The sequence below is a fragment of the Mirounga leonina genome, unplaced genomic scaffold (genome assembly GCF_011800145.1).
Source record: "Mirounga leonina isolate KUSES-001 unplaced genomic scaffold, KU_Mleo_1.0 Mir_55, whole genome shotgun sequence".
NCBI classification, from domain to species: domain Eukaryota; kingdom Metazoa; phylum Chordata; class Mammalia; order Carnivora; family Phocidae; genus Mirounga; species Mirounga leonina.
In genome coordinates, this window is record NW_023270816.1 from 1,131,080 (window position 1) to 1,158,834 (window position 27,755).

Consider the following 27,755-nt stretch of genomic DNA (forward strand, 5'->3'; position numbering starts at 1 on the left):
TCCCTCCTCCTTTTCCCTCCCTCTCTTTCTTTCCCCCTCCCTGCTCCCTTTCCTTCCCTCCCTCCCTCCCTCTCTCTCTTTGTCCTTTCAGCTCTGGGATGAGGCTGTCAATATTAGTGGTAACATTTTGTTAATAAACATACCTAGAAAACTGCATTCTAATGTAGTCTGTGTCTATAGAACCCGGGCATAGTTTTAATGTAAATAATTTAGTCTCTGGTCTTCAGTTTCACATTCTTAAAACAAAGGACTGGAGTAAGTGTTTACTGTGGCTTTTTTTTTTTTTTTAAGTTCTGAAAACTCTGTACTGTTCCTAACAGTTCCTCGTGTTTCTCTTCCAAAGGAGTCAAACTTTGCTCTCCCCGTATTGTTTGTTTTATAAATATTTATTTATTTAGATATAATTGACTTAGAACATTATATTAGTTTCATGTATGCAACATGATTCAATATTTATATATATTGAAATAATCACAATAAGTCTGATATCTATCACTGTACATTTGTTACACAGTTATTTTTCTTGTGCTGAAAGCTTTAAGATTTATTCTCTTAGCAACTTTGAAATAGAGAGTACTGTTAACCATAGTATATAATATAGTCACCATGCTGTATATTACCTCTCAGTGACTTATTTTATTGCTCTTCCCATGTTTTAATGCTTCTATCACGTTTCTACCTGAAATATTGTGTGTGAGCCCCATTAACAATTTGCTAAACAGTTCTAAGAATTGATGAAATATAGTTTGGTTAATACTAGCATGGATTAGCTGTTGAAGTCTAAAAATAGTCTAAAACTTTTATTTTTTTACATGCTACTCATATTCTACCTGTGTCAGATTTAGGGATCTTATGTTTATTATTTCTTTCTGCTGGCAGAATATTCAGTAGTAAGTTCCTGAGTATCTTTATGGCCTACCATTGTCAACCATGGGCTACCTGGATATAAAGCTGCTAACCAAAAAATGTGCTATGATGTTTGCAGCCTACTGGAGATGTAACAGCACGGATTTCTTGTCTAGGCTACAGTTAATGTAGTTACTTACCGTTTCAGATACGTTCTCGCCAAAGAAAGTAAGACCTGTCTGAGCCTCTTACCATTCTTAGACACTTAAACTCCCCACTTTTCAGCATTTATTCACATTCCTTGTACCAGTAATGTTAGGTTCTTCAAGGGCAATCCCATTTGAATGCTGAGAATATAGACCAATTGCCAGAATCTAAAGCAAACATGGAGACTTTTCTCTGGGAAGAATTCAACATCAGCTTGACACTAATAATCATGAGTGGTGGGTAATGAGAGGCTGCAAGCCAGCGAAAAGTAATTCTGCAAACATACCTTCCATTGTAGCACGTGAGCACTCCTAGCCCAGCTTCTTCGACTGAGTGAGTGACGAACACAAAACCGCATTCCAGCATCCCCGCCTGTGAGAACAGCATTGTTCTGTAAACCGTAATTGGTCACTTAAAGGAGATGATGTGGAACACTGATTATAATTTTTTTAAATTTACAGTTACATTAAAAAGACGCCCAAATTACAAAACTGAAAATCATCTGGGAAACAAAAGGTTCGATTTCTTTTTTTTATGAGGTTTTTTTTTTTTTTTAAGATTTTATTTATTTATTTGACCGAGAGAGACACAGAGAGGGATCACAAGCAGGGGTAGTGGAAGAGGGAGAAGCAGGCTTTCCGTGGAGCAGGGAGCCCGATGCAGGGCTCGATCCCAGGACCCCGAGATCATGACCTGAGCCGAAGGCAGACGCTTAAGGACTGAGCCACCCAGGCGCCCCAAAAGATTCACTTTCTTGATAGAAGATGGCAAGTAGGTCACTAGGTACTTAACTTGGTTCTGCATACATATCAAGCTTAAAGATCAGCTGTTGTGCTCTACGTAAGAAAAAGGGCTAGAAGGAAATATGGCAAAATGTTAGAATTGGGCTAGCTCTGCGTTGTGGCACTACTGAGGATTTTTACTTTCTGTTGTGTTTTCTGTTGTGTTTCTCGTCTTTTTTTTTTTTTAATTATTATGTTATGTTAATCACCATACATTACATCATTGGTTTTCGATGTAGTGATCCATGATTCATTGTTTGCATATAACACCCAGTGCTCCGTGCAGAGCGTGCCCTCTTTAATACCCATCACCAGGCTAACCCATCCTCCCACCCCCTCCCCTCTAGAACCCTCAGTTTGTTTTTCAGAGTCCATCGTCTCTCATGGTTCGTCTCCCCCTCCGATTTCCCCCTCTTCATTCTTCCCCTCCTGCTATCTTCTTCTTCTGTTTTTTTTTTTTTAACATTTAATGTATTATTTGTTTCAGGGGTACAGGTCTGTGATTCAACAGTCTTGCACTATTCACAGTGCTCACCATAGCACATACCCTCCCCAATGTCCATCACCCAGCCACCCCATCCCTCCCACCCCCCACCACTCCAGAATAATGAGCTATATTACTTTAAAATACCAGTTTTGTTTCTCTTTCTTTTTAAAGAAAAAGACGACACTTTAATATATATTTTTCTCGTTGAAGGAAAGTGTATTCTTGTTTTGAGTTACTAGTAAATGGAATCAAGTTTATCAGATCATTTCTCCTTCGAATTAGTATCTGTATTGGGATAATGGGAAGCTTGTTCTCTGCTTTTCTTGGACTAGAAGAATATAAAATTGAGAAAGAATTGAGATTTACATCTCAGTTTTTAAATATTACAGAACTAAATCTTCTGTTCTATTCAGAGGCACTGATAAGAGCTCTAAGAGGTAAATCTGACTTAGGTAACAGGCAATGTCCATCTTTAAAGACCCACTAATACAGTCCTGTTTTTTAATGGCTGAAAATCAACATCCCTCCCTATTGTTAATAGACTTGTACCCCCCTTTTTTTGTTACTAGGTAAAAACTTCAGCAAAATAAAGTTCACACTAAATGTCACTTCGTAATTGCAGTAATGATCCCACAGCTGTGCTTCCCTCAGTTTATAACACATGTCAGCATCAGTTTAGGAGCTCAGCTTCATTTCCTGCCCAGATAGCATTCTGCAGACTGTATTTGTGGTGAGAAAGCAGAGCATCCTGTTGGTCACTGCTGGGGTGCTAAGGCCAGGAGTTACGGTATTGCAGCTCTTGGAAATGCAAGGCCAAGCTCGGCCCTTGGCCCTGATTCTTGTCCTTTATTTATTTACTTGCTTACTTATTTTCTTACTTTTCAAGTATTTTTGTTTGCTGGGTTAAGAACCATTTTATTTATGAGTTTGTGAATTTTCAAGGAGGAACTCTTACACTTAAATGAACCTGTAAGAAGCCCATAGAAAAGCCAGTGCCTGCAGCGCTAATAATGAGAACTGACAAGGCAATCCTGCTGGGTTTATTTATGACCTTCTGCCTTTGTTAGCTCTTGTGAGAAATTCCTTTCTAACCATAACAATATTGTTGGAGTTTGGCACTGTACAGAGAAATCCTACCGAGCCCCGAGGCCCACAAACTGGCACTCATTCAGCTCCTAACAGATTGCGAGGCTTGTTGTAGTTTTACATTTCCTTCACTCCTCTTTTATTTAATTCATAAGTAGTTTTCACCAATTTTTATATACATGGTTTTAAATATATATATATTGCATTTATTCTCAGAACCAAAATCCATTTTTTTCCTTAATACAATGTCATACCTCCTTGAGCATTGAGGAAAATTCAGAAGAGGACAGGCTCCTGGAAGGCAAGAAGAGACAGGTCTGTTCTATACAAGGATGAGTCACAGGAAGTCCTATCACAGTCTACAAACTGATGGACCAGTATGGCGCTCCTCAACAGTCTCATGTGGTTCCTCATTCTGAGAGTTAAAGTGAGCTCAGTAGAACAAATTTACCTCAGGTTATAATTTTATAATACTCTGGCTATTATTTCAACTCCTTTTGGATACTTTAAGAACCTGTTTATTCTTCCTTGTTTGCTTTCTTCCACAATTTCCAAATGAAGTAGGAAATTGAAAAGCATCAATTCACAGAGAGAATTGTGTTAGAAATTGTAATTTTCTTTAGGAGTAAAAGAAAATCAATAATGTAGAACATCTAACTCATAAAAATGAGACCCTTGACAGGAGTTTTCTGTATGGAGTTATGGAGAGCATAGAAGATACATAAGCCCAAAGCAGTGGTATTCAGTATTTCTAATAACTGGTCCTGTTTCTTCAGTTTTGCCAACAATGACAAAATAGCTATTTATATGCTATTTAAAGTATCAAGAGACACGTGACTTCTATATCTTCTGAGAATCTTCAAGTTCAAGATGGCAGTTCTGGGGGGGGATAAGCTCTATAGGACCCATTTAACTAGAAGTGCCTGTGTCTGTATTTGCTGAGAGGGTTGGCTTGTTAGGCTGGGGCCTGCCGTATCAAAAGGCCAAACTATTAAAATCAGTCTTTATATTTTTGCTTTATTCTGCTTACCTATTATCTGATTTTTAAAGTTTCCTTCAGCCATCTTACTCAGCTATGTACAAACAGACTTGCTAATGGAGACCATGAGGAAAATTCTATTAAAAGTCTTAGCCTGATAGGGGCGCCTGGGTGGCTCAGTCAGTTGAGCATCTGACTATTGATTTCAGCTCAGGTCATGATCTCAGGGTTGTGGTATCGAGCCCCACATCGAGCTCCACGTTCAGCACAGAGTCTGCTTGTCCCTCTCCCTCTGCTGCTTCCCTGCTCGTGCTCATGTGTGCCCGTGCTCTCTCTCTCTCTCAAATAAATAAATAAAACCTTAAAAAAAAAATCTGGGGATGCCTGGGTGGCTCAGTCGGTTAAACGTCTGCCTTCAGCTCAGGTCATGATCCCAGGGTCCTGGGATCGAGTCCCGCATCGGGCTCCCTGCTCCACGGGGAGCCTGCTTCTCCCTCTGCCTCTGTCTCTCTCTCTGTCTCTCATGAATAAATAAATAAAATCTTTAAAAAAAAAAAATCTGAGCCTGACAAAATGTGAAAACTATGCATATGAGCATAATTTATTTGTCCAACTTTGTCTTTCATCTCCTTACCATACACATTTACATTGTCTTCACATCTATTCTGAAAATACTAGTATGATTTCATGCTATACTATTCAGCTGTTACCCATTTTTTGAATGGGCCTTTTTTAAAGTTCATGTGTCATTTGCCTTAGAGTGGGCATAAATTAATACTCTGTTCATTATTGCTGTGGCTCTGTGTGAAAGACTGTTCAAATCTCCAGGGGCCCCTTTTGTTTTGTTTCTTTTGCAAAAAAAAAAGCTTCAGCATTTTTTAAAGTGATATATGCTCAAGTACAAAGAAGAAAGAAAAAACTCTCCCAGATCTGAATACCTAAAATAACCACTGTTAACATTTTATTGAGCATCAGCTGATACCTCTTAGGCATTAAAAAAGGCACACAAGTATATTTTATATGTACACATAAACGCATATATATATTCATATAATAATTTATATTTTTACATCAAATAGATCATGTCTTCTGCTTTTACCTGATTTTACTCAATAGTCTTTCAATAAAAATTATACTTTTAACATATATTTTTAATAATTATTATACATTTTAAATAACCCACTACTAAGTTGACAGTTAAGTGGCTTCTAACTTTTTTGCTATTTTTTTTTTGCTATATCTAGTTTTCTTGTTATTTCTTTTTAAATTTATCCCCACACTATGTGATATAATAAAAATTATGATGGCTAATATTTATTAAATACCTTCTTTATTAAGCTCAATTCTCTCCACATCTTTGAGACAGAAGTCCATTTTATAGATGGTGAAACTGAGGCTTGGGGATGTTAATCCACTTGCCTGGTCTACACCATTAGGAAGTGATGGAGAGAAAAACTAAACCACAGCTTCACGGCCTGGCCCGATTACCTTTTCCAATCCCTTTTTGGCATGCAGTGTTTATCATTGGTAATGCTAGATTTTAAAGTACCAAAGGCTATTTACTTAATATAATATTGATTGTTATCATAACTATTTGCCTGGCACATAATTATCTGGTAAATATTTGTTATAAAGAATAGAAGGATGCATTCATGCCACTATTTACTCATCCTATTTTATAAGTGAGATGATTTTCTAGAAGTCATTTGCAAATTCTTTATCCTGGTCTCAAAATGGGATTTAGATTACAAAGAGTGTTAAGAAAACAAACCGTGTGTCTGAAATGTTGTGTATATTTATATGGTTATGTTGGCATATATGTACACAGCAACTGGTTATTGAGCATATGCTTAATACTTCTTATTCATAATTATATCTGATTGTCACTACAGCATAAGTGATAATTTTCCCTATTTTTGGGATGGTGAATCTGAGGCTCAGTGAGGCTAAATAACTTGCCAGAGATTGGGTGCAAGAAGTGATGGGGCCAGGACTTGATTTCACACTGCTCTTACTCCAGAACTCATGATTTTGACTGCTCAGTTATTACTGTAAACCCACATCCCAGTGAATATTTAGTGAGAACTTGCCTGGTGGTAGCATCGTGCTTGGTGCTTTGGATATAGCAGTTGTTTAACTCTCCCATCAACACCCTGAGGCCGTTACTTTATCATCCCCCCACTACCTACAGAGGAGGGGTGGAAGCTTGTGGGGCTCACTTATGTGCCAGAGTCCTTGGAATTTGGGAAAGAGGGGCTGCATCGGGCTGGGCTGTGTGGTTGCAGAGCCCGGATTCTTTGTAACCACCATGGCCCACATCTGGAAAGATCACTGTTTGATACAATATGAAGCTAAAAAACAAAACAAAACAAAAAACCCAACTAACTAACATCTAATGAATGCCTTTAAAAAGCAAGTTTCATTTGAGGAGGGGAATATGATGTAGAGATTTAGAAGACTTTTCAGGGATCTACAGATTGATGACTAAAGTTTAAGTCCAATTTTATTTCAAAACTTACGATTTACTGGGATAAAAGAGGAATCAGGCAATTGATGGGCTTGCGCGTCAGGTTACTGAAGTCCCCTCCCTGTTCGGAGGTTTTAGAAAGGGAAGGGCATGTGAGTTTTACCCTTCCGCCGTTCAGAATCCTGTGTCTTAATCTGCTCGTGGTGGCTTCGAGGCTGCGAGTAGTGGACTCCAGTGCCCATCAGAGAAAAATCGTCCTTCTCCTCGTGGGCCCTGGGATGCGCTCCAAGTGACAGGACAATTACCCGTAAGTGTGAGGCTCAGGAACACCGTTTGCACACACAGCAGTGGCTCTGTTGAGAGGTCACGGGTTTGAGGGTGCAACACGCCGTCCTTCCAGACCGAATCCAGGCCCTTATTGATGATGACGTTAGTTATTAGCACTAATATCACCGTCATCATTATTGGCATTTGCAGGGTTCTGTCTGAAACCCTGAAGAGGTGTATGACCACCTCCTTCTGAGAGGCAGTTTTACAAGCAATAGGTTATAAAATGGTTATATGCTCTTAGGAAAAATTATCACGTAAAATTGCACTTGAGTGCTAGCACTTGAGGTGTTAAGTGACCGGCTGCCCCTGTACGTAGATGGAAAAGGACTCCTTCTGGAAACCTCTTACCGAAGTGAGTCTGAATCATAACTGAAAATAAGAAAAATTCATGTTTTTAAGTTTGGCTTTTGAGGGAGGTACTGACTGTTGTATTTCATTTTAAAATATAAAAATAACCTCCACAAAACCTTTCCATCTGTAATGTAGTCCAGCTAATCTTGTACAAAGAAAAAAAAAATTCTGGATTCTCTACTTTTTTCCTAAATTAACTCAGAAGTCTTAAAAATAATTTCTGTGAAAATATAAAAATTTCAGCTTTCTTTTATGTTGAAGCCATTAGACTAGTTCTTTCTATTTCTAGTGAGATAATTTTAATGTATCTGTAAATACTGAAGAAATAACTCGTTTGTAGATATTTTGGCATAATTGTTTGAAGAGGAGATAATCATTCAAAGAAGGAAATTGGAATTTGAGCTGATGTGGCCTCAGTATTTATTGCATCATTAATTCTATTTTTAACTTATTCTTTAAAACAGGAGTGATTTGAATCCTGTGTCTAATACATAACTTAGCATCAGGAAATCATCTTCTATTTTAAAGGTGATGCCCTTCACAGTTTCCTTATCATTTGCTTTATTCATTATATTGACCCATTGACAAAATAAACATGATAATCCCCACTCCACGACTGAATAAAAGATTAGGTTGTCTTGCCCACAGCTGATCACTGGTGGCACCCAGCTTCAGACCCCCTTATTACATCTAGCACTTAACTCCTGAAGCAGGGTCATCTCTCTGTGCTAACATTGTGTTGTGATTCTTAAATTGTGAGTCATTATGGGTGGTGGTGTTTTTTTTTTTATCATTCTCCTGTGAGTCACTTTCCAATACTAAAATATTTGTTATAACTTCATTGATAGAAATATCATAGAAAGTCTATATTCATGAACAGAGTGCAGGCGGCCTTGTCTCACTCATTAAAGAGCTTATGTATGATTGATCCATGGCACCTGAGAAATGAAAAACTGCGTCTTCCATACAGAATTTCCCTTCTCTTTTGGTCACTACTTTTGGGGCTTTCATTTTAAAACCCAGTTCCTACCTCTTACTGGATTTGGTTTTAGGGCCTGCAGACCCCCTGTCATTACCCACTGGGATGAGGAAAATGGGGGGAGGAGTGCCTTCCCACCTCTCAGCCACTCCCTGTGACTTCACTGTTCCCTTGCCCTGGACCCCGATCCACACAGTTCAGGCTCTCTCTCCTACGCCTCTGCCTGTGCCCCACAGTCATGGTAGCTCACACTCCCTGGGATCCTACTGCACCCGTCCTTTTACCTACAATTTCTCCTTTAAGGGACGCCTGGGTGACTCAGCTGGTTAAGCATCTGCCTTTGGCTCAGGTCATGATCCCAGCGTCCTGGGATCGAGCCCCGCATCGGGCTCCCTGCTCAACGGGGAGCCTGCCTCTCCCTCTCCCTCTGCCTCTCCCCCTGCTTGTTCTCTCTCTGTCAAATAAATAAATAAAAATCTTAAAAAAAAAAAAATTCTCCTTTAATTCTCACAACAACTCTCTTAGGCAGGTACTAGGATTTTCCCCAGTTTATAGAGAGCAAAGCACAAAAAGGTTAAGTATGGTCATTTAGTAAGTGGCAAAGCTGGGGTTTGAAGTTAAGTCCTCTTGCGCCAGAGTTTCCATTATGGCACATGCTAACAGCTCATTAAAACCCACCCTCAGAAGTTCTGCAGTAGATAAATATGGCTTGGCATCACAGGGGAAGCCGCCGTGCACCCCGTTCTGGTGTCCATGGCAGAGCGGCCTTACTAAGATGGGAATGGATGGCTCTTGGAGGGAAGTTCAGCTTCCCCGAGCAAAGAGTGCAAAGGTCCATTTCCGGATAGACCAGGTTGCTCAGGCTTAGATGCCATCCATGTAGCATGCCGGCTATGGTGAAGGGACGGAGGGAGGACCGTGACATTATTCTACCTTCTCTCTTCTCATCCCATTTCCCTTCTGATCCAACAGCGCTGCTCCCCACTCTCACTGGCTCTTCTGGACTCTGCATTTCCGCTGTCGCATTGATGGTCCCCTACTCTGTTGCCTTGTCTCCTTTGTTGTCCTCTGTTGATTACCTGTTACTGCATTGGGTTTTTGGTTTGCTTTCTATCAACATTGTTTGTGAGCTTCATATTAATATTTTTAACTCTAGCTCATTCAGTCTCACTGCTGTGTAGTATCCCATTTTCTGAATACATCTCTAATTGATATTGCCGGAGAATTAGTTTGTCTCCAGTTTCTGTTGTTACAATACTGAAACGATGTTTCTATGCGTGTATATATCTCCTAATGTACATAGGCCAGAGTACACACTTATTAGCAGACTTCCTGGGTCATTAGATAAATGCACTTTCAGCTTTACAGCGTGCTTACAAATTGTTGTCCAAAGTGGTTATACTAATTTATATTCCCACGAGTTGTGTCTGGAAAAACATAAAGCGCCTATTTTTCTCTCTCCTATGTTTTTTAATTATGAAACCTCAGTTGGAAGTATTACTTCATTTTTTTTTCATTTATCGTTGATAAGAGTATCACTGATTCATCTTATAAAGAAACTTCAGTTACACCAAAACACATATATAAGATAACTGCCTTGGCCATGCAAAAATTAATGGAGATAGGACAGTCCTTCCTTGCAGAAGAATTCCAAATAATAAATGTAGGAGGAACGAAGGAAATAGAAAACCAACATCAGAACACCTTGCTGCAGGCAAGGTCCGCTGATAAATGCTGAAACAGTGGGCAGAACTTTAAGGAGAAATAGGATATTTGCATTGCTTCAAATATATCCCCCCAAACATTTACTTATTCTGTACATTTTTTACATACACCCACAAATTCTTTGATACTCATCTAGGAGGTAGAGCTTAATTCCCCTCCTTTAGGTATGGGCTGGACTTAGGGACTCCCTTCTCGTGAATAGGACATAGAAAGGGGAAAACTAACGTAACTGTGGAGAAATCTGGCAGATGCCACCTTAACCAAGTCATCAATGTTGACATCACCTCTCATAAGTCACGTTTCTGTCATACCCTCATAGGATGCCTCATAAGGGACACTTCACCCTGTGATATTCTCCCCCCAAATCTATAACCTCAGCCTCATCATAAGAAAACACCAACCAAACACAAATGGAAAGATAAATGTGCCTTGGTTACTTAACAATGTTGACATGAGGGAGCCTGGGTGGAGGGCGTATAAGAACGCTCAGCACTCTGCCACTTTCATAGAAGTCTAAAGTCGTTTCAAAATAAAAAGTTTTTGAAAAATCCAGGGAGGGGTTAGAACAAGAACATGTGTTCATATGGTTCATGTGAATAGGGAAAATGTCAAAATGACTAAGTTTTAGTATTGTTGGATAAATAAAACTTCCCTTTATTCCATGTAGACTCAGTACAATTTGTGAGTTGGGTGTTTTTCTGTTTGGTTTTTTTTTTTTTTAAGTTGCTAATTTATTTGCATTCCTATAGGTCTTACTATTTTAAAGTATTTCATTGCTATGTACTGAAGAAATAAATGTCTCCTGAGCGTTCATGCCTTTTTGTTTTTAAGTTTTATTTTCAGAATTTCGACGTGCTAAGCATTGTACTTCTAAGATAAACAGTAGTTTTTTACCATGAGAGACGCAAAAGGTGGTGTTGATTGCTTTTCTGTTATAAAGATTTATGACATGCTTTCAGCAATAAAAACTGGTATCAGTAGACAGACTCTAAATTTTACATATTTTCAGATCTTGTTAGTTTGTCAATTTGCTTTCAAAGCACATGGGTCATTCATACCTTCCAGTCTCATACCTGACATATTGATATTTGTAAAGCACAAACCCATAAACCCGTGTCCCTCGTCCTGCGTGTAAATAGCTGAAACTGCCCCCCCCCCCCCCCGTTATAACTACGTGTCTTAGGACTTGCCACCAATGGTTTTGGAGGAGGATATGTAAAAAATAGAATCTGTTAAAGCCAGATGTTACTCATTAATTATATTTGAAGCAATGCAAATATCCTATTTCTCCTTAAAGTTCTGCCCACTATTTCAGCATTTTAGACACTGCTGTGCTGTTTTAAGGGTCAGGTGTATATATTTCAACTCATTTGTCCATTGATTCTTACACAGAACTGAAATGAGTGGGGCAGCTGTGTAGACTCCCCAGGATTCCTGCAGTCTAGGAAACACACCCCTGTCTAACCTGGACTCTAGTGATGGAGGCACTTGCTGTCATTGCTGTTGTTCCTTCATTTGTTAAATTTTATATAATGCTAAAATATATAGATCTTGAAAAACCTTTCTACAAATTTCTCTTAGTGGTACCTATAATTTTAGTCATGTTCTGAAAGCATTCTTTGTTCATAAACACTTGAAAACGTGATTTTTTTTTTCTTTAAAATGTTCTAACATTTCTTTCCATTCCTTTTCCTTCTCTGATAATGTGAGAAGTCACCTGTTAGACCTCCATTGGCTCCCTGGCTCCTAAAAAGTGCAAACACGTGTGGCTTGGTGTCAGCGGACAGAGGTGGCTCACAGCTGGCCTCATCCTCCCCCTTCACTCAGCCTCTATTTCTCAGCTTCCTGGCGCCCTTCTCCTCTCTGCTCCACGATGGCGTCCCTCCCAGAGCTCTTGCCTTCCACATTGTTCTCTCTGCTTCCAGTCTCCTGCCCACCACTCATCCAGAGGGTGCGCGTTCGCTCCTGGTCTGGACCGTCTCAGACAGCAGCCCCTGGGCCACCGTGCGCAGGCTGAGGACACCTGTTCTGTGTTCCACTCTCTTGCTGATGCACCTCTCCATCACAGAAGTCCTTCCTTCCTTGAGAATTCATCTCTTTAGCTGTCTGTCGCTCTTCATTGAGACTCCATGAGAAAGGGACATTTAAGTGTATAGGATCACGGGATAGGCCAGCATTTAAATATCAAATGTCATTCATATGTACAAACTGCCTTCTACCTTTTTCCCCATCTCCTCGCACCCACCTGTCCCCACAGCTTCATCTGCAGACCTTAGATAGGGCAGGCCGCAGTACAGAATCTCTCCCCAAATTAGTCATTATCCTCACTTTATTACGTAGTTTTAACTTCACCGGTGGTCTGTCATTTGTATTAATAAGCGTCTTTAAGATGCCATTGCTCTCAGAATAACCAAGGGCCTGCATTTATTCACACGTGAGGCTTGTTTAGTGTTTTCAGCACTGACTTGGGCTTTGGCTTGAGGTTAGGAGGGGTCTGGAGGCTCTTGGCTGTGTTGGACAGTGAAATCAGTTAAAAAACATTTTGGTAGGAACAAGAGATTGGGAGCTAGTAAGATGCTATAGATTCATCATATAAGAAAATAATACATAATTTCTCTGGTGCTTAAAAGATGGTAAATCAGTGGTAGTAACAGTTGCTGTTACTAAAAAGTCGCGATGGTTATGTTCATTATCATTATCATTTGTGAGCACAGTCCTAGTAGTGTAGCCAAGCAGGGTGATGTTATTTCCAGATGACAGTAGATCCCAAATTCCATAGAGTGAAAAGAAAACCATAAATACATTTTCTTACCAAATAATTTTTAAGTTCAAGACTGCCCATACTGTGTTAAAGGGTCTGCTTGTTGTTCTTCCTAGCCTACACAACATCTTGAGACTGTTGTTAATAGTGGAAGAACAGAGAATCTCCCTGGGCAGAGTTCAGAAACTGAGAATAATTTAGGATCCCCTTGGGGCTTCTGCAATGGAAAAAAATTCCCTTCCATGATGCATACTTCATACTTACATTGTTTACCACGTCTAAATTTAGAATGGCAGCACATTTCATATCAGGAGTTCTAACCCAAGGACCTTTGAGGCTAGCTTCTATTTTAGGTGCTGATTTTTAAAAATCAAAGGAAATATAACCATATTAACAACTTTTGCTTATGATACTATGCTTAACTCTGAATCCTGCTTTTGTGAAGTATCAGTTTAGTTGATTACCCTATAAATGTCCCATTAAAATGAGAGTTACCCATAATGGAATCTTGGCTTGAGAAAAGGAAAGCGGTTCTTGGCTATGTCATTACAATGAATTTTGACTCATGAATTTTCTTTGCATTTATCCTTGGCTTTGGCTAGGGGTTTGTCATTTTTGGAGCTTGTGACTATGTTTAAATTAACATCAAACACTTTTTTTTTTCCAGTTGGCCTCGTACATCTTAAGGCTATGTGTTGTATATATTGTCACATACAATGAAGAGATAAATATTTGTTATTTGGACATGTTTAAATAGAAAGTGATATATATAACTTGGAAAGAAGATGCTTTTAGAGCCTAAAAATTACTGCTTTGAAGGATTTTTTTTTCATAGATTCTGTTTTTCTGTGCCTTTGCATTTTTTTATTCATTTAGACAGGAAGCCTAAGCTTTTAACTCATTTGCTGTCTAGACAAATGAAAGCAGCAGGGACTTTGGTGGGTTGCACACGGGTTTGTGCTGAGAAGAAAACTGCTAACATCATAGAGAGTGAACAGAGGCACTGTGAGGTTTTTCCTTTTGTGTGTACGTCGGTCCAATTATTGACTCAATTCTAATATCAATTTCAAGGTGTGTTTGTATCACATGTCCAAAATGATAGTTCTAAAATAAAGTTGGAAGGTATGAAGTGATTTCACAGTGTGTGAAGTATCAGTTTGTAAAAAACTAAGCAATCTAATGAGGCTGGGGGTGGCTAGCCTCAGGGATGCTAATTGGAAACAGAGGGCTGAGAATTCGTTGCTAAATTTTAATAGTGAAGTCAGTAGTTTTCACTAGAGCATTTATGGTAAATATTTAGAAAGATTTGCATGTGCTAGCTTACTTTGTATGGTGTTTGCAGCTGTATTTTACCACAGAGCATATAAATTCAGTGACATTCGCCAGAGACCAGTGAAACCCATCCTCTCTTTAACACCACACCTGGCAGAAGGAATCACACAGCCCTTAAGAAAGTTAGGGTCTAGTTGGAGAGAGAAAAAGAAAAAAATGCATGCCTGAATTTTATACTCAATATTCTAAAAAGGAGAAGAGACACTATTCCTGCTTTTGAAGATGACTGAGAGACTTTTTAAAAGACCATTGAACTGGCATTTTAACCTGTGCGTCAAACCCATGGGAAGTCACAGTGAGAAATCATTAACTGTACCCTATTAAAATCCTTAAACAAGAGACCTGAACTAGTCTCATTGATTGAAATATCTTCTCTGTTTCTAATTCAGTGTTTATCCTCGTGCTCTCTTGGGGCACTTCTGAGCAAGAGATGCCCAAATGTGTGCGCTCCTCTCCAGTTCTCTATCAGATGCTGATCTGATGCTATCAACTAATTGTATTGAGGACCACAGCTTAGAGGATTTTGGAGTTGATTCGCTTTTTTTAAAACCCGCTTATTTAATTAAACAAGGGAGTAAGATTTTCTGACTTATTCCCAGGTCTTTGAGACAGTAAGATAAGACATCACCAGGATTGATGGAATTTATCCTTGAGTCAGCTACTACCTTCCTAGATAAATTGAATTCCATCAAAGCCAAAGATGACTCTTGATGTAGTAAGTCATAATATACTAACAGTATTTTTAGGAAGGATCATAGATAATACGTAGACCTGAGAGAGAATATTTATAATGTTGTAGGTCTGTTTTGCATTTATGTAGATCTCTAAAAATTCTTCCTGTGCTCCTCCTTCATGGCATGTTCCCATATCCATCACTGCCCTGTCACCGCCCTTCCCCACCCTGTCCCATTGTATTGAATCAGGAACATATTTGTGCTCTGTGTTAATTCATAAGTGTTTCTCTTGTCAGAGTCTTGATAGGATTGTTATTGCTCCCTGGTGGCATTTATTCCAAGTGCAGTGAAATCTCTTGTACTTGTCACTTGGATTAGAATGAAAATTTTACATGGACAGAGGGTGCAGAGATGATGGTTTACAGAGGGAAAGTCTTTGCAGGGAACTTTCACTTAAATTAAATTTTAAAGCAAAACAAGCTTTTCTTTTTTAAGGCATTGATTTTCTAAAAAATAAATTAACCATCGACAGTAGAAGTTATATTATTTTTGGTGTGCTGGAAAGTAGTCAATATCCTGAGTGATGTCAGATACTGAAAACCCAACTCGAGAGTAAGATTTTACCAACTAAGGCTGTCCTGGCAAAATCCTGAATTTACTCTGTAGGAGCCCATGAAGTCATTACCTCACCCGTCACTCCCCTCCATACAAAGGAAAGATGCCGGGAATGCGGTGGGGCAGGGGGACTCCGGCCCCTTCAAAGAGTCCTCCCTGCCATTACCTTACCTGCCAGCTTCCCAGCAAGATAAATGGAAGCACTGTAGCTTGAAGGTGCCTTGGTTAGAATGAGATGCAGTAAGGTCTCTCTGTTCTTTCCAGACATCATAGATCTGATAGTACTTAAAAGGAAGAATAGAGTTGGTGCCCTGCTGACTAAATTGTCCTCCAGAGGAGTATTAGTTACAGAGCTTCTTTGTTAACTAGGCTGAATGTTTAAACCACTGTTGAACTTCTTTTATTAGCATGTTTTAAGATAGCTATACATATGGATACCCTAAGCGTCTGCAGGGTGGGAATATTTCTCTATAATTTACATATAAAAGTTACGTGTATGTATAATAGTAATATAGAAATTATATCTTTTTATTACTCTTCTGTTACACTGAGGTCTAGTCAGCCCTGAAATTCTGATGACATGTGAGCACTGAGAAAGTCACCGTTTTTATATTTTTCTCTTGGTATTTCCTCGATCAGCTTGTTGAATAACAGAAATGTTTTTCATGCTTTTGCAGCTTGACTGAAGCCTTCTTAACACCCATCCATGTCACTTGTTCAGCCATAACTTGGAATTTTAAGGGAGGACAGGGAAGGAATTTATAGGTCGTGTGGAGAATTTTACAAATTTCCAAGTAACAATTTGGGGTGTTTTTTTTTTTTATGAAGAAAGATTTGCATAAGATTATTTAACTTCAAATAATGATGTTTTTAAAAATCAAATCTATGTCAAGTCTTTTCTATGTTTAATCCCATATGTAGTATAATAAAAGAGAATGGTTTTATATCTAGTTATCTACCGTTTTCTTTTTCTCCAAAGAAGCATCAAATCCTATTCTCCCCGCCCCTCCCCGCCCCAACTGATTTTGTCTGATTGACCCTTTGTTTATTAGTGATACACATTCATGAGGTATTAAGGGAGTGCGTCTACACCTGGAGCCCACCAGCCATCCTCACTGGGGGCCTCCCTGGGTGATTCGGATACCTGCAGAGAGAGCATGGCTCTCTCTCTGGCTCCCATTCAGTGTTTCCCCGGTGGATGCAGCCGTGCGGCCAGCGCCTGTTCTTGGAGAAGCGCCGACAGGTCCTGCCGGGCAGTGTGTCACCACGAACTTCAGCTGGGGCCTGTCTCTCTCTCTTTACCCCAAGGGAGAGGCAGCGGCCGTAGAGGCTATACCAGGAATCCCGCCGCTCTCTGAATCGGGGGTTGGCACACTTTTCCTGAAAGGGCCCCATGGTAAATATTTTAGGCTTTGCGGGCCACGGGGTCTCTGTAGCAGCCATGGGCCACACATAAAGGAATGGCGGGGACAGTGTTCCAGTAAAACCTTACAGACACTGAAATTTGAATTGCAAGTATTTTTCATAGATCACAAAGCATTGCTCTTGATTTTTTTTTTTTCAGTCGTTTAAAAACATTCAGCTGGTGGCAAAGCAAAAATAGGCAGGGTCCAGTTTGAGCCCCCAGCCAGAGGCTGCAATGCTTTGAAGAGCCCCTCTGGGGGTCCCTCCGCTCTTCTGTGAATTGGTTACATCAAGTTAGGAAGGGAGGGACTTAAAGAACCATCCAGGACTCCAACCACTCTTCCCCACCCCGGCACCCATCCTCTCTCTGAGGCTGTGCACGTGAGGAGTCAGCCGTTGGCCTGGGGAGGGAGGGAGGGAGGGACCGATGGAACTTGCCCTGTTTTCTCTTTCAGCAAGTCAGTGTGTATGCACATGTACACTCTGCTGGCTTCAGTGTTGTTTCTAGAAAATCAGATACTTGCCTTGATTTCTGAAGTGTGAGTATTTTCTCCATTGTATGTAGCATGTCACTTGCTTAATAACCTTCCTGTGTTTCTGACCCTGCTTCGCAAAAGCTGTGTTCAGTTCAAAGAGTCTGAATCGAACTGTTGTTGAACCCAGTAGTCAAGTCAAATACAGTGTTTTCGCAGCTGAATATGTGCAAAATCATGCAACTTGTGTGCCCTGGGTAGAAATGTTTACTTTTTTCCTCTGGATTCTGAAAATACGATTCCGTTTGCCCCATTTCATTTTGGAAATTTAATGATACTTTCTCAAGTGGTGATGTGTTCAATCTACACTGTGACTATTATGTTTGTTATTCATAAGCATGGTTATATGACGTTGAAGAGTACTCTCTACTTAGATGTTATTCTTCTTAGCATAAGAAATTTTTGTTTTTCCGTAACATTCATTTTTATGAGGCTTTCATAGCTATTTAGAAGGTATTTTTTAATCATTGGCAATTTTGCTATTAAAAAAAAGAGAAGTTAATTATATGATATAGCAGATGGTTAACAGATAAACTTTCCAGGAGACTGGGATCCTCATCCTGAGTTTGCTTTTTGACATTTGGGGGGACCCTGAAGAGCTATAATCAGCTGTGCTTTACCTGCTCCCTTTTGTATTTGCTGGTCTAGATTCATTCTTCAGATCCTAAGCATCCACCTCCACCAGTTTTCCAAGCCCTAGTTTTAGACGTCCCTGTAGTAAGCAGTGAGGTAAAATTAATAAAGTTGAATGAGTCGAGGGTATAAATTAGAATTGAATATGCTTTGTAGACTGTAGCATCATCCAGCATTTCTGATCCCGTTCTGTAGCATTTAGTCCTAGATCATCAAGACACGTAATTGTATACCACACCGCAGCCCTGAGAGCCCAGTCGCACCAGCTCTGTGCCCTGCCTCGGTCTGCAGACTCTTGTGACCTGGGATCACAGGCCGGCCCTGGCCGACTGAGCACCTGCTGGGTGAGCGGGACTGCGGGTCTGTACAGTGGGACTGAGCGCCATTCTGGGCCCTGGTGCCACGGCGGTGAGGAAGGCCAGACTAAAGTCTCTCCTCCTTTCAGTCTGACGAGGGTGCAGAAGCCTGTTTTTCTCCTCTTTCCCTCAGCCTCCCTTCGTCCCCTTTAGCAGATGGTTCTGTCCTCAGTGGGGTCACCTTCGACCATAACTGACTAGCTGAGCTTCAGTTTCTGTATCTGTCAAACGGTGATTTTAAAAACTGCCTTAGAGGGTATTAGGAACAAATTAGTTGGCACTAAAAATTGTTTCTTTAGCTTAAAATTGTTATAAAAAAATAAGGTATAACATTAGGACTCGTTTCTGCCAACATAACCTCAAAGGGGTTTATATTCACATTATCATTCAGAAACACACATACTACTATTTTATTATAATGGCACTTACAGTTACTTAGAATGCAAGAATTTCTCACCACAAGGTTTGGTTAAAATTTTGCTGTTCTGTGGGGCGCCTGGGTGCCTCAGTCGGTTGAGCACCCAACTCCTGATTTTGTCTCAGGGTCGTGGGTCCCACATTGGGCTGCATGCTCGGTGCAGAGTCTGCTTAAGATTCCCTCTCTCCTTCTGCCCCTCCCCCTGCTCACATACACACGCATATGTGCACTCTCTCGAATAAATAAATAAATAATTGCTCTTCCATTAGAGTATTATAGTTTGAAATTCAAACAGTCCTTCAGTGTTGACTCTAAATAGAAGGATCCGGAACAGTAGTTTTCAGTGCTGAAGCCAGCATTCCATTCAGATGGTAAGTCACCACCTCAAGTGCTGTTTCCTGTGACTCCTTGAACGTGTGTGTTGGACTAGGCGCTGGCAGCTTGAAGGAAAGCTGTCAGATGGCTTTATGAAAGAGAGGTACAACTGTATTTACTTTTGGGGGCTGGAACAGATCTTAGGGTTCAACTCACGAGAGAGCTCCTGGAAGTCTTCTAATAACAAGTGGCCACACTCTGAATTTTGGGAATTATCTAAGAAAAACTGTCTCTGAAAGGGACACTGTTAGGATTTTTAAATCATTTTTTGGTCAGGTATGGGTCCGAGTGTGTTACTCCATAAATATATGGTGTTTCTTTCTTTCTTTCTCAGGACCTGTCTGGCTCCATCGATGACCTCCCCACGGGAACGGAGGCAACTCTGAGCTCAGCAGTCAGTGCGTCTGGGTCCACGAGCAGCCAAGGGGATCAGAGCAACCCAGCTCAGTCACCTTTCTCTCCGCACGCATCCCCCCATCTCTCCAGCATCCCTGGGGGCCCATCGCCTTCTCCTGTCGGCTCTCCTGTGGGCAGCAACCAGTCGCGATCTGGCCCGATTTCTCCTGCAAGTATTCCAGGTATTCATTTCTCAGTAACTACTATTTTACTCTGTAGTCAAGACAGACCTAGTGTTCATCGAGAGCAACATGCACGCCACTGCTTTCTTACTGTTGAAAAACCTGGTGATGTGAATTGTCACCAAAGCATTTGAGAGTTCCAGTTCCTAAAGATACTCAACTAATGAATATAAATACTCAATAAAATCACCAATTACTTTAATATTTTTGGCTTGGTCATTCACCTCATGCTAGAAAATTATTTATTCTTAGCGAATTTTGTAGTGCTTCTGTTCACTAAGGTGCTCTGTTGGTAAGTGCCACCAAGGTGAGACTGTGTGCAAGGATTGGCCTTAGTTTGTATGGTTCTGTTTAATTTATGCCAGGACGGATATTGTGTAGCCCATGTTTCGTGTTTACACTCACCTGTGTTTTACTTGGCCCGCACACATTCGGGTCCTTGTTACTGATAGAAACGGACCTTCTGATTTTGATACGAGGAGTTCATGTTCCAGTTAACTCTTGCATTCGTATTTCAGTGGTCTTACTGCTTCTGTATCTTCTGCTTCTTTATTGTGTACGTAGGCTTATTTGTCTGTCACGTCCAGCTTTCTTATGTCAGCATCACCCATTTCTTGTATCAGCAAACTAAATGTAATTTTTTTCCCTTGTAACTTTTGCGAGCACAATCTAGGTGGCTGCTAGAAAGTGCCTCTTACGAACCTATTAGAACTATATTAAATTGCTGATAAATTTTCTAATAGTTTACTCTGTTCTCTTGAAAGCATGGATGGTAGTTTTATCCCTTCTTACCATTTTATTTCTTTTATATTTAAAAAAAGCTCATGATGGAATGTTTTATATATAAACATACATATAAATGTATAGAACATGCTAATCGTGAGACATAACTATCAAAGAATACTCATGAACCCACCATCCAGTTTAAGAATTGGAGTATCACCAATGTTGTGTGTCTACCTGTGTGTTCCTCCCTTCTCTTCAGGCCTCTTCCTCTCCCCTGCCCCAAATACTCTCTGAATATTTTTTAATGGTTCCTTTTGGGGTTTTTTGAAGAATTTTATTGCAAAAATTCATAGAGTATATATCATTAGTTTTGTTTAGTTTTGAGATTTATAGAAATGTATTTATAGAAACATACTTAGAATGACTGTATCATTTTTCAGCCGAGCTGAGACACTTTGGGGGCAGGAAGGGTTGCTATTAATAATTACAAGACAATAGGCATAAACTAGGAAGGTTCTTGGCACAACAGGAAATGTGGTTACCCCATTTGTACTGTACTGTAAATGGTCTCCTAGAATTTACTTATTTAACTAAATATTCTGTTTCTAAGATTCATCCATATTTTAGAAAACAGCTATAATTTCGCACATTTTGATGAAGGCATTTTGATGTTAACCTTTCTTTCAAAAAGAATCTCTGTCCTCACAGAGATTATAGTAAAACCTGGATTTATCTGCTTTTAACATTTTTAAAGCTACGAATACTCTATGTTTGAGAATTCCTTAGGCAATTTTTGGTTATGAGATGGTCTTTGAAGCATTACTTGCCTCAACATTGGAAAGTCACACGTAAAATACTGTATTTGTCGAGCAAGAACGCGCTGCTTTCTAAATTGGATCAAAAGGACTTTTCTTAATAACTTCGAGGAAGACTTTTCTGAGATATAAAGATATTGTAGTTTTTCATTTAAAATTCCTGACGCAGGTAATTCACAATCTGATGATTTGCGTACCTACGTTTTATCATTCCGATGGGGATTCTGAGGCTTCCTCCTCACTGTTTGGATTTTGATGTGGTGTAGAACACATCCCCCAAGAAACGAGCTCGCTTGGGACACATGATAGCGCAGATTGTGGAGGAGGTAGCTCAGCAGGGGCACTGGCTTCAGCGTCTGCTGCTTCGTTCACTCATGCGCAGGGTTAAGTTGGTCAGCGGATGACGCTTCTGATGACCCATTAGCCCCATCTCAACAAGTCACGCCAGGCGGGGGCCTGGATAGGATTCTCTCCGCCTGCTTCCTGGGAAAGGAAGTTTTTAGTAGAAAGCTCTCAGGTTTCTTGGAAATGTTGTTTAAAGCATCCAGTTCGTTTTTAAACTTGGGTCCAAAATGCAAACTGCTCGGGGCCTCCATTTTCATTTCACCGCACACTTCCAGGCCGCTCCTCTGCATTGCCTGGTTCAGGGAAGAGATGCCACAGTAGAGGTTCCATCTGGGGGGAGGAAGGCTCTTCCAGTAGATCCGTAACCACGTTTGCTGAGGGCAATGCGGTACAGAGTCGTGGAATTGTATACAGCACGGCAAATGGAATGTCTCTTTCATGTTCATGTTACTGTAAGAGGAATAACCTCCTGGGAAATCTGGTCGGCAGTTTTGACACCTGTTCCCTGTTCTCCTGGCTGGAATCACAGATTACATTTCAGCGGGATGGACTTTTATAATCATCTGACATCACCTCCTCATTTTACTGGCGCTTCCTGGTTGTGTAACCTTGGACAGGCCTCTAAGCCTCTCAGCCTCAGTTTCTGCATTTGTAAAGATAATAACTGTATCTCTTAGGGTTCCTGTAAAGTTCAAATGTGTTAATGCACATGAGGCAGGTACAGGGTCAGCACTCAGTGCATGTGAACTCTTGTTGCGTACGGTTATTATTACCTGAGACCTGGAGGCTTGCCCCCGTGATTACCGCCCAGACCAGCACAGTTGGTTTGGGCAGCGAGTCTTCTGATTCTTAATCCAGCGGTGTTCTTGTTCAGTTCAGAAGACACGCATGTCAAGTTTCCAGTGATGACTTGCTGGGTTTACTGAGGTCACTCAGTAGGACTGCCTTCAAGCGAGCCATGAAAGCATAATGTATTTTCACGAAGTTGAATCCATGTTTCTTCTAACTGGAAAAAAAAAAAAATGATAAGTTAGTGGTTGATCTTCTTGGGGATTGGGTCTGAGAAGGCCAAGAGGAGACCAGAAGACAAGGGGAAAACAAGAATCCATACCCTTGCTTCATTTAGATCCTAGGCAAATTGATTGTTGTGTAATGTGATGGGCAGTCAGTCTCACATAAAATTTAACACTAGAGGTAGTTTAAAATCCAGGGTTATTTCTCATACTTTTGCATGTATCGAGACAGCATCAACTAACTGGTCAGTACACCCTCTTAGCGGCCAGGTGCAGTCAAGCAGGTTGCTCATGGACAAGGACATGGGCCGGAGGGGTAAATGAGAGTGAAATTCAGGCTGCTCTCCTTGGGAAGGGGCACCCTTTTTTAATTCATACAGAGGAGCCACACATCTATCTTGCCCTGGACCTCTTGGTGGTCATCCTCCATGGCTTGCGTCCAGATACTACCTGTTTCTCCTCCTCTGTTCCCAAAGCTAAGCCCAGGGACGTTCAAACATCGGTTTTTGATAGATGTTCATCACAAACCTTGTATGTTGTTATCTGAAGGGGATTTGTTAAAAATCATGAAGGTTTTTGTTTGAAAAAAATTTTGGTCTTCTCTTTCCCTTCACCTAGCCTATATGCTCTTGTTTTTTTTCTTTTTTCAATGGATTTGTGTGAACTTGGTCATAGGTAATAAAACCACGTTTTAGAGATGGTCATAAAGTTGATTGTTCCTTTTTTATTTAACCAAATGCAAAGACACCTTCCCTTAGAGAATCATTAGGCCCATTTAGTAGTCTCACCTTCTCCTGTTCCCATCCCTAGTCCTCATGTTGAAGTTTTGTGAATCCATCCATTAGATCCTAAGCCCGATGTACGGTCTAACGCCATTTGCTTCTGAGTCTGTCCTGGTGTAGTACGGATATCAGGTGGCGATGGCCTGGTGTCCCACCCAGGGCAGGAGACTCCCGACTGCTGCTTTGGGAATGTGTGGTTGGACTTGCCGCCCCCCCCCTTTTTTTTCTGTAATACTGTGCTTTCTTTCTCCCTGTTCCCTCCTCTCGTTGCCAGCACTAACTTGTTTCTTCTGACCTCGCTTCTCTTCCATTACCTCCTGCTCTAGATTGCTCCTGCCTCTCTCCGTGTGTCACAGATTGACTCTTTCAATCATTGTCTCCGGCAAGTCATTGTTAAAACGCGCAGCTGGTGTGTAGCCGATAGCCGCGGTGGGGTAAAGCCAAACTGTCGTGGGGCTTCTTCCTACTGTTGCCTCCCAGGGTTTGTGAAAAAAAGAACAATCATTTTTCTCCATCTCTGTCCTGGTAAATGAAATTGACAGCTAATGAGAACTATTACAGAGGTAGATAAACAAAAGCCCAGGAAAGCATCCCAAATGGCTGAATCTGCTTCTTGCCTGTTAAACCATTTCTCCACCCACTGCACATTTGCCCTCCTGTCCTGTTGCCTCCCAAACATTGTGAGTGTCATGGGGACGGCTGCTGTGATACATGCTGGCACCGCATCGGCCCTGGCACTGCCCTCGCTCAGTGGGGCTTTTCCTTCCTGCGTTCTTTTGAAAAGCAGGATGGAGATTTTCTATGGTAAGTAGCCACATGGATTCTCCCTTTGTTTGCACATTCCTGGGCTCCAGCCCTGCGGCAGTCGGCAGTCCGTAGTCAGAAGTTAAGGGTTTCAGCCCCGTCGTTCAATGTAAACAAGCATTGGAGAACCAAAATGTGTACGTTGTACGTTTCCCCCAGTGCCATGATACGTTTCCTTGTTTCTCCTTTTTGTTTTCATTTCTCACTCCTCTTTATATTGGTGTATTTATATTTAGAGACAGAAATGAAGTATCTTCATCTTTCTAATTGGTAGTGCGCATGTATATACACATTTAAATCAGGCAAATCTCACGTCGGGTGCAATTGATTTGAAAGGTCTGATGTTAGACATGTGGTTTCCCTTCTAATAAATGATCCCGTTGTACTTTTGCTGCTTACTGGCTCACATCCTAGAGTTATTTGCCTTGGTTTTAGGAAAATAAACGATTGGGTCTTGCATGTATTGTGTAGGTCTGACACGGGGCCTCATTCGTCCCCACACGTAGCAAAGCTGACACAGCACAACATCAGAATGCGTAGCTGTTGCCAGAAGATTTAGTGGGTGTTAATTTCACTTGTCTTGCCTCCAGAGCCAACCATGCCGTTTACTAACAAAGCAAAAATGTAAATAAGCCCAACTTTTTTTAAATTTTTATTTTATTGGCCAAAGGCTTTTGTCAGCTTTTTCCTCCATGTGCTGGAAGCAGCAACAGTGTTAAATATTAAGAAGGGTGAGCATACAGTGGAGAGTGGTGATGGGCAGGCAGGAATTAACTGTTCATAGCCTGATAAACATTTTTGTTTATAAAAACTTTAAATGTTCAGACTGCTGAGAATATTCATTGGTTTTGTTAACAGAGCTCTAAGGATAGGAACTGTAAATCCCTGAATAGATTTTCTCCCTTTTTTTTTTTTTAGCACTTGGCATCTGCACCAAGTCCAATTTTAGGTGGAGTTAAGACCCTTTCATCTGACAGCAGAAGGGCTATTGATTATAATAGGCTAGGACCAAAGATACAAATCTAGGTATTCATGTTGGCGTCATGATGAATAAATGTTTGTTTTTCATGGTCATTCCTTCTGGCTTCGTCCTGGATCTTTATTATAAGACTAATCAAAGACCCCATCCTCCTGGCGGTCGTCAACAGAGATAAAGTTTCATCAAATATGAAAGTAAAATTCTTTCTTTTTGAGTTTTATGTGCCTTGCTGTTTGAGGTCTCGCCTCTCACATCGCCCTTTCCAGCTTGACTGCCGGCCAGAGGAGAGCGAGAGAGAGAGAGAGAGAGAGAGAGCGGGCTCGCGCGCATGAGAGGCTGTGGGTCAGGGCGGTTTAAGAGCTGAGAGACCGTGAAGGAGGAGGGTGAGGTGGACCGAAGTCTTTCATTAATCTTTCAAGAGCGGTCCTCATCGCTCCGATCTTTTGCTATTCATGCCTCCCTCCTCTGGAAGCTCTCCTTTCCCTCCCTCTGCAGTTCGCTGGAGCATTTCCGCGGGTGCACACACACACACACAGCTGCTTCCGGGGAGCCTCCTCCAGGCGCACACACCCCTCCCCGCAACACACACTCCGTGCCCCTTGACCTGTGCAGACTCACACCCGGCAGATACCTTCAGTTGCTGTCCTTCGAAAAGGATCACAGGTTTTAAGAGCCTGTAGAATCGGTTTGCCAGAGATCACCCTTCCACTCTCTTAAAGCACCAGTTACTTTACAGTTAAGCCTGATTTCTCTGAAGCATTATCATGTCAGTTCCTGGATGGTGAGTGATGCATCCAGCATACCCAACCAGTCCTAATGAATTTGTACCCCTCAGGAAAATCTCAGATACTAAAAGAATGAATTCCAAAAAAGGTGGCACATATTCGATTAAATATGGAAAATGACTCTTTTAGGGCAGCACTGTGGTATATCCTATGTAAGTGCTCACCTGCTTCTACCCTCCACTAAGCCAAGTGAGAGCTAGGATGTCTGTGGGAGCTGATAGAGCTGCAGATACAAACAAGAAGACACTCTGGTCAAAAAACTAATTTTCTTGCTTAATTTGACATTCAGACAAGCGGATTCTGGAAGGATGCTATAATGGGAAGGAGAAAAATGAATTGCATTTAGGAGTTAGTCATAGGCTGGAGTGAACAGGAAGGATTTTAGTGAGAGGAAATGATAGTTCCTGCTCTAATTTGTCAAGATTAGTACCTACAAAATGAACACCAGAGGGTGCAAGCCGTATCTCTTGATTTTTTTTTTTTTTAATCCATTCCCCTTGGATTTTTAGAACTCTTAGGGCTGAAAGCCTAACCCATCCTACATAAAGAAAATTTCCACTTTTTAGTTTATCTTTGCTTAAAATGCAGGGTAAAATTCTGAATTTCTTTCACTCTGTGTGAGTGGTTCTAACCCAGTTTCCTGTCATGGTCCCATCAGGAGCATCTGCCTCGGAGCTGTCACTGCAGGGAGTGACACATTTTTTACTTGAAAGTGCACAGTCACCCTACCTGGTAATCTTATTTTAAAACATCTATCAAGTGCCCCGTTTTGGCTTCTCTCGAAGTAGAAATCCTCCAACAGCTTGTTGCAAGGAAGATGCATGCTGCTTATTGGCAAGCTGAGCAGGAAAAAAAAAATTCTTAAACACAAAATGCCATTGATATATCCGTGTTTTTAATCTGTGGCAGCCTGGAAACCATCAATTCAGCAGTTCTACAAACCATGGAGAACTTCAGCCGGTATTTTTTTTTCCCTTACAAAGTAAACTATTTGTATGTTATACGAAACAGTAATTTCAGATCCGTTCCAAATGATGCTTAGCAGTACTTAAGAAAGCAACAATATATTTTGTCTTTGAGAGAGATGCGACTGCATTTCTGTAGGGCTTAGACACTAGAGCCTTCCCCTTTCGGGTACTGATTTGAAATTCAGACCAGGAGCCGTGTTATGGAGACTCAGCACTTTGTTGACATCGTGGTTGTTCTCCTGCTGTGTCTAGAGGGCAGGCTCCCCACTGCTGACCTCAGCCAGATCCTTGCATTCTAAACAACTGGGGTTCTGAGCTACCCTTTTGAGGCCCCTTCTGACCCAAGTCAGGTATTCTGGTAATTGGGGAATGAGCATTTCTTCTTTTTTTCAAAAGCAGAAATTATTTTCAGTTCTTCCAGTCCAATCAATTTCAAATTAAACCTATTCCACTCCTTCTTCCATATTCAGAAATAAGAGAATATTAGGATTTTCTCAAAATACACATTTCCAGGTGGTCTTGCTCCCCCTCTCAGTTAAAAATTAAGTTATGCAGTTCAGTTTAAACTCTCCCTCTCGGTTTCCATTCCCTTTCTTGGGTCTTCTGCATATGAAAACATA

At 40.9% G+C, this 27,755-nt stretch overlaps 1 protein-coding gene across 4 annotated transcripts in view; it reads left to right on the forward strand.

Moving 5' to 3' along the window:
• LOC118001952 (AT-rich interactive domain-containing protein 1B-like) overlaps positions 1–27,755 on the forward strand; it is a 436,994-nt gene that overhangs the window by 286,564 nt on the left and 122,675 nt on the right. For all 4 annotated transcript variants that reach the window (XM_034992143.1, XM_034992146.1, XM_034992144.1 and 1 more), the window contains one exon: positions 19,675–19,918. In XM_034992143.1, the coding sequence (XP_034848034.1) occupies positions 19,675–19,918 (244 nt within the window). The remainder of the gene's footprint in view (positions 1–19,674; positions 19,919–27,755) is intronic.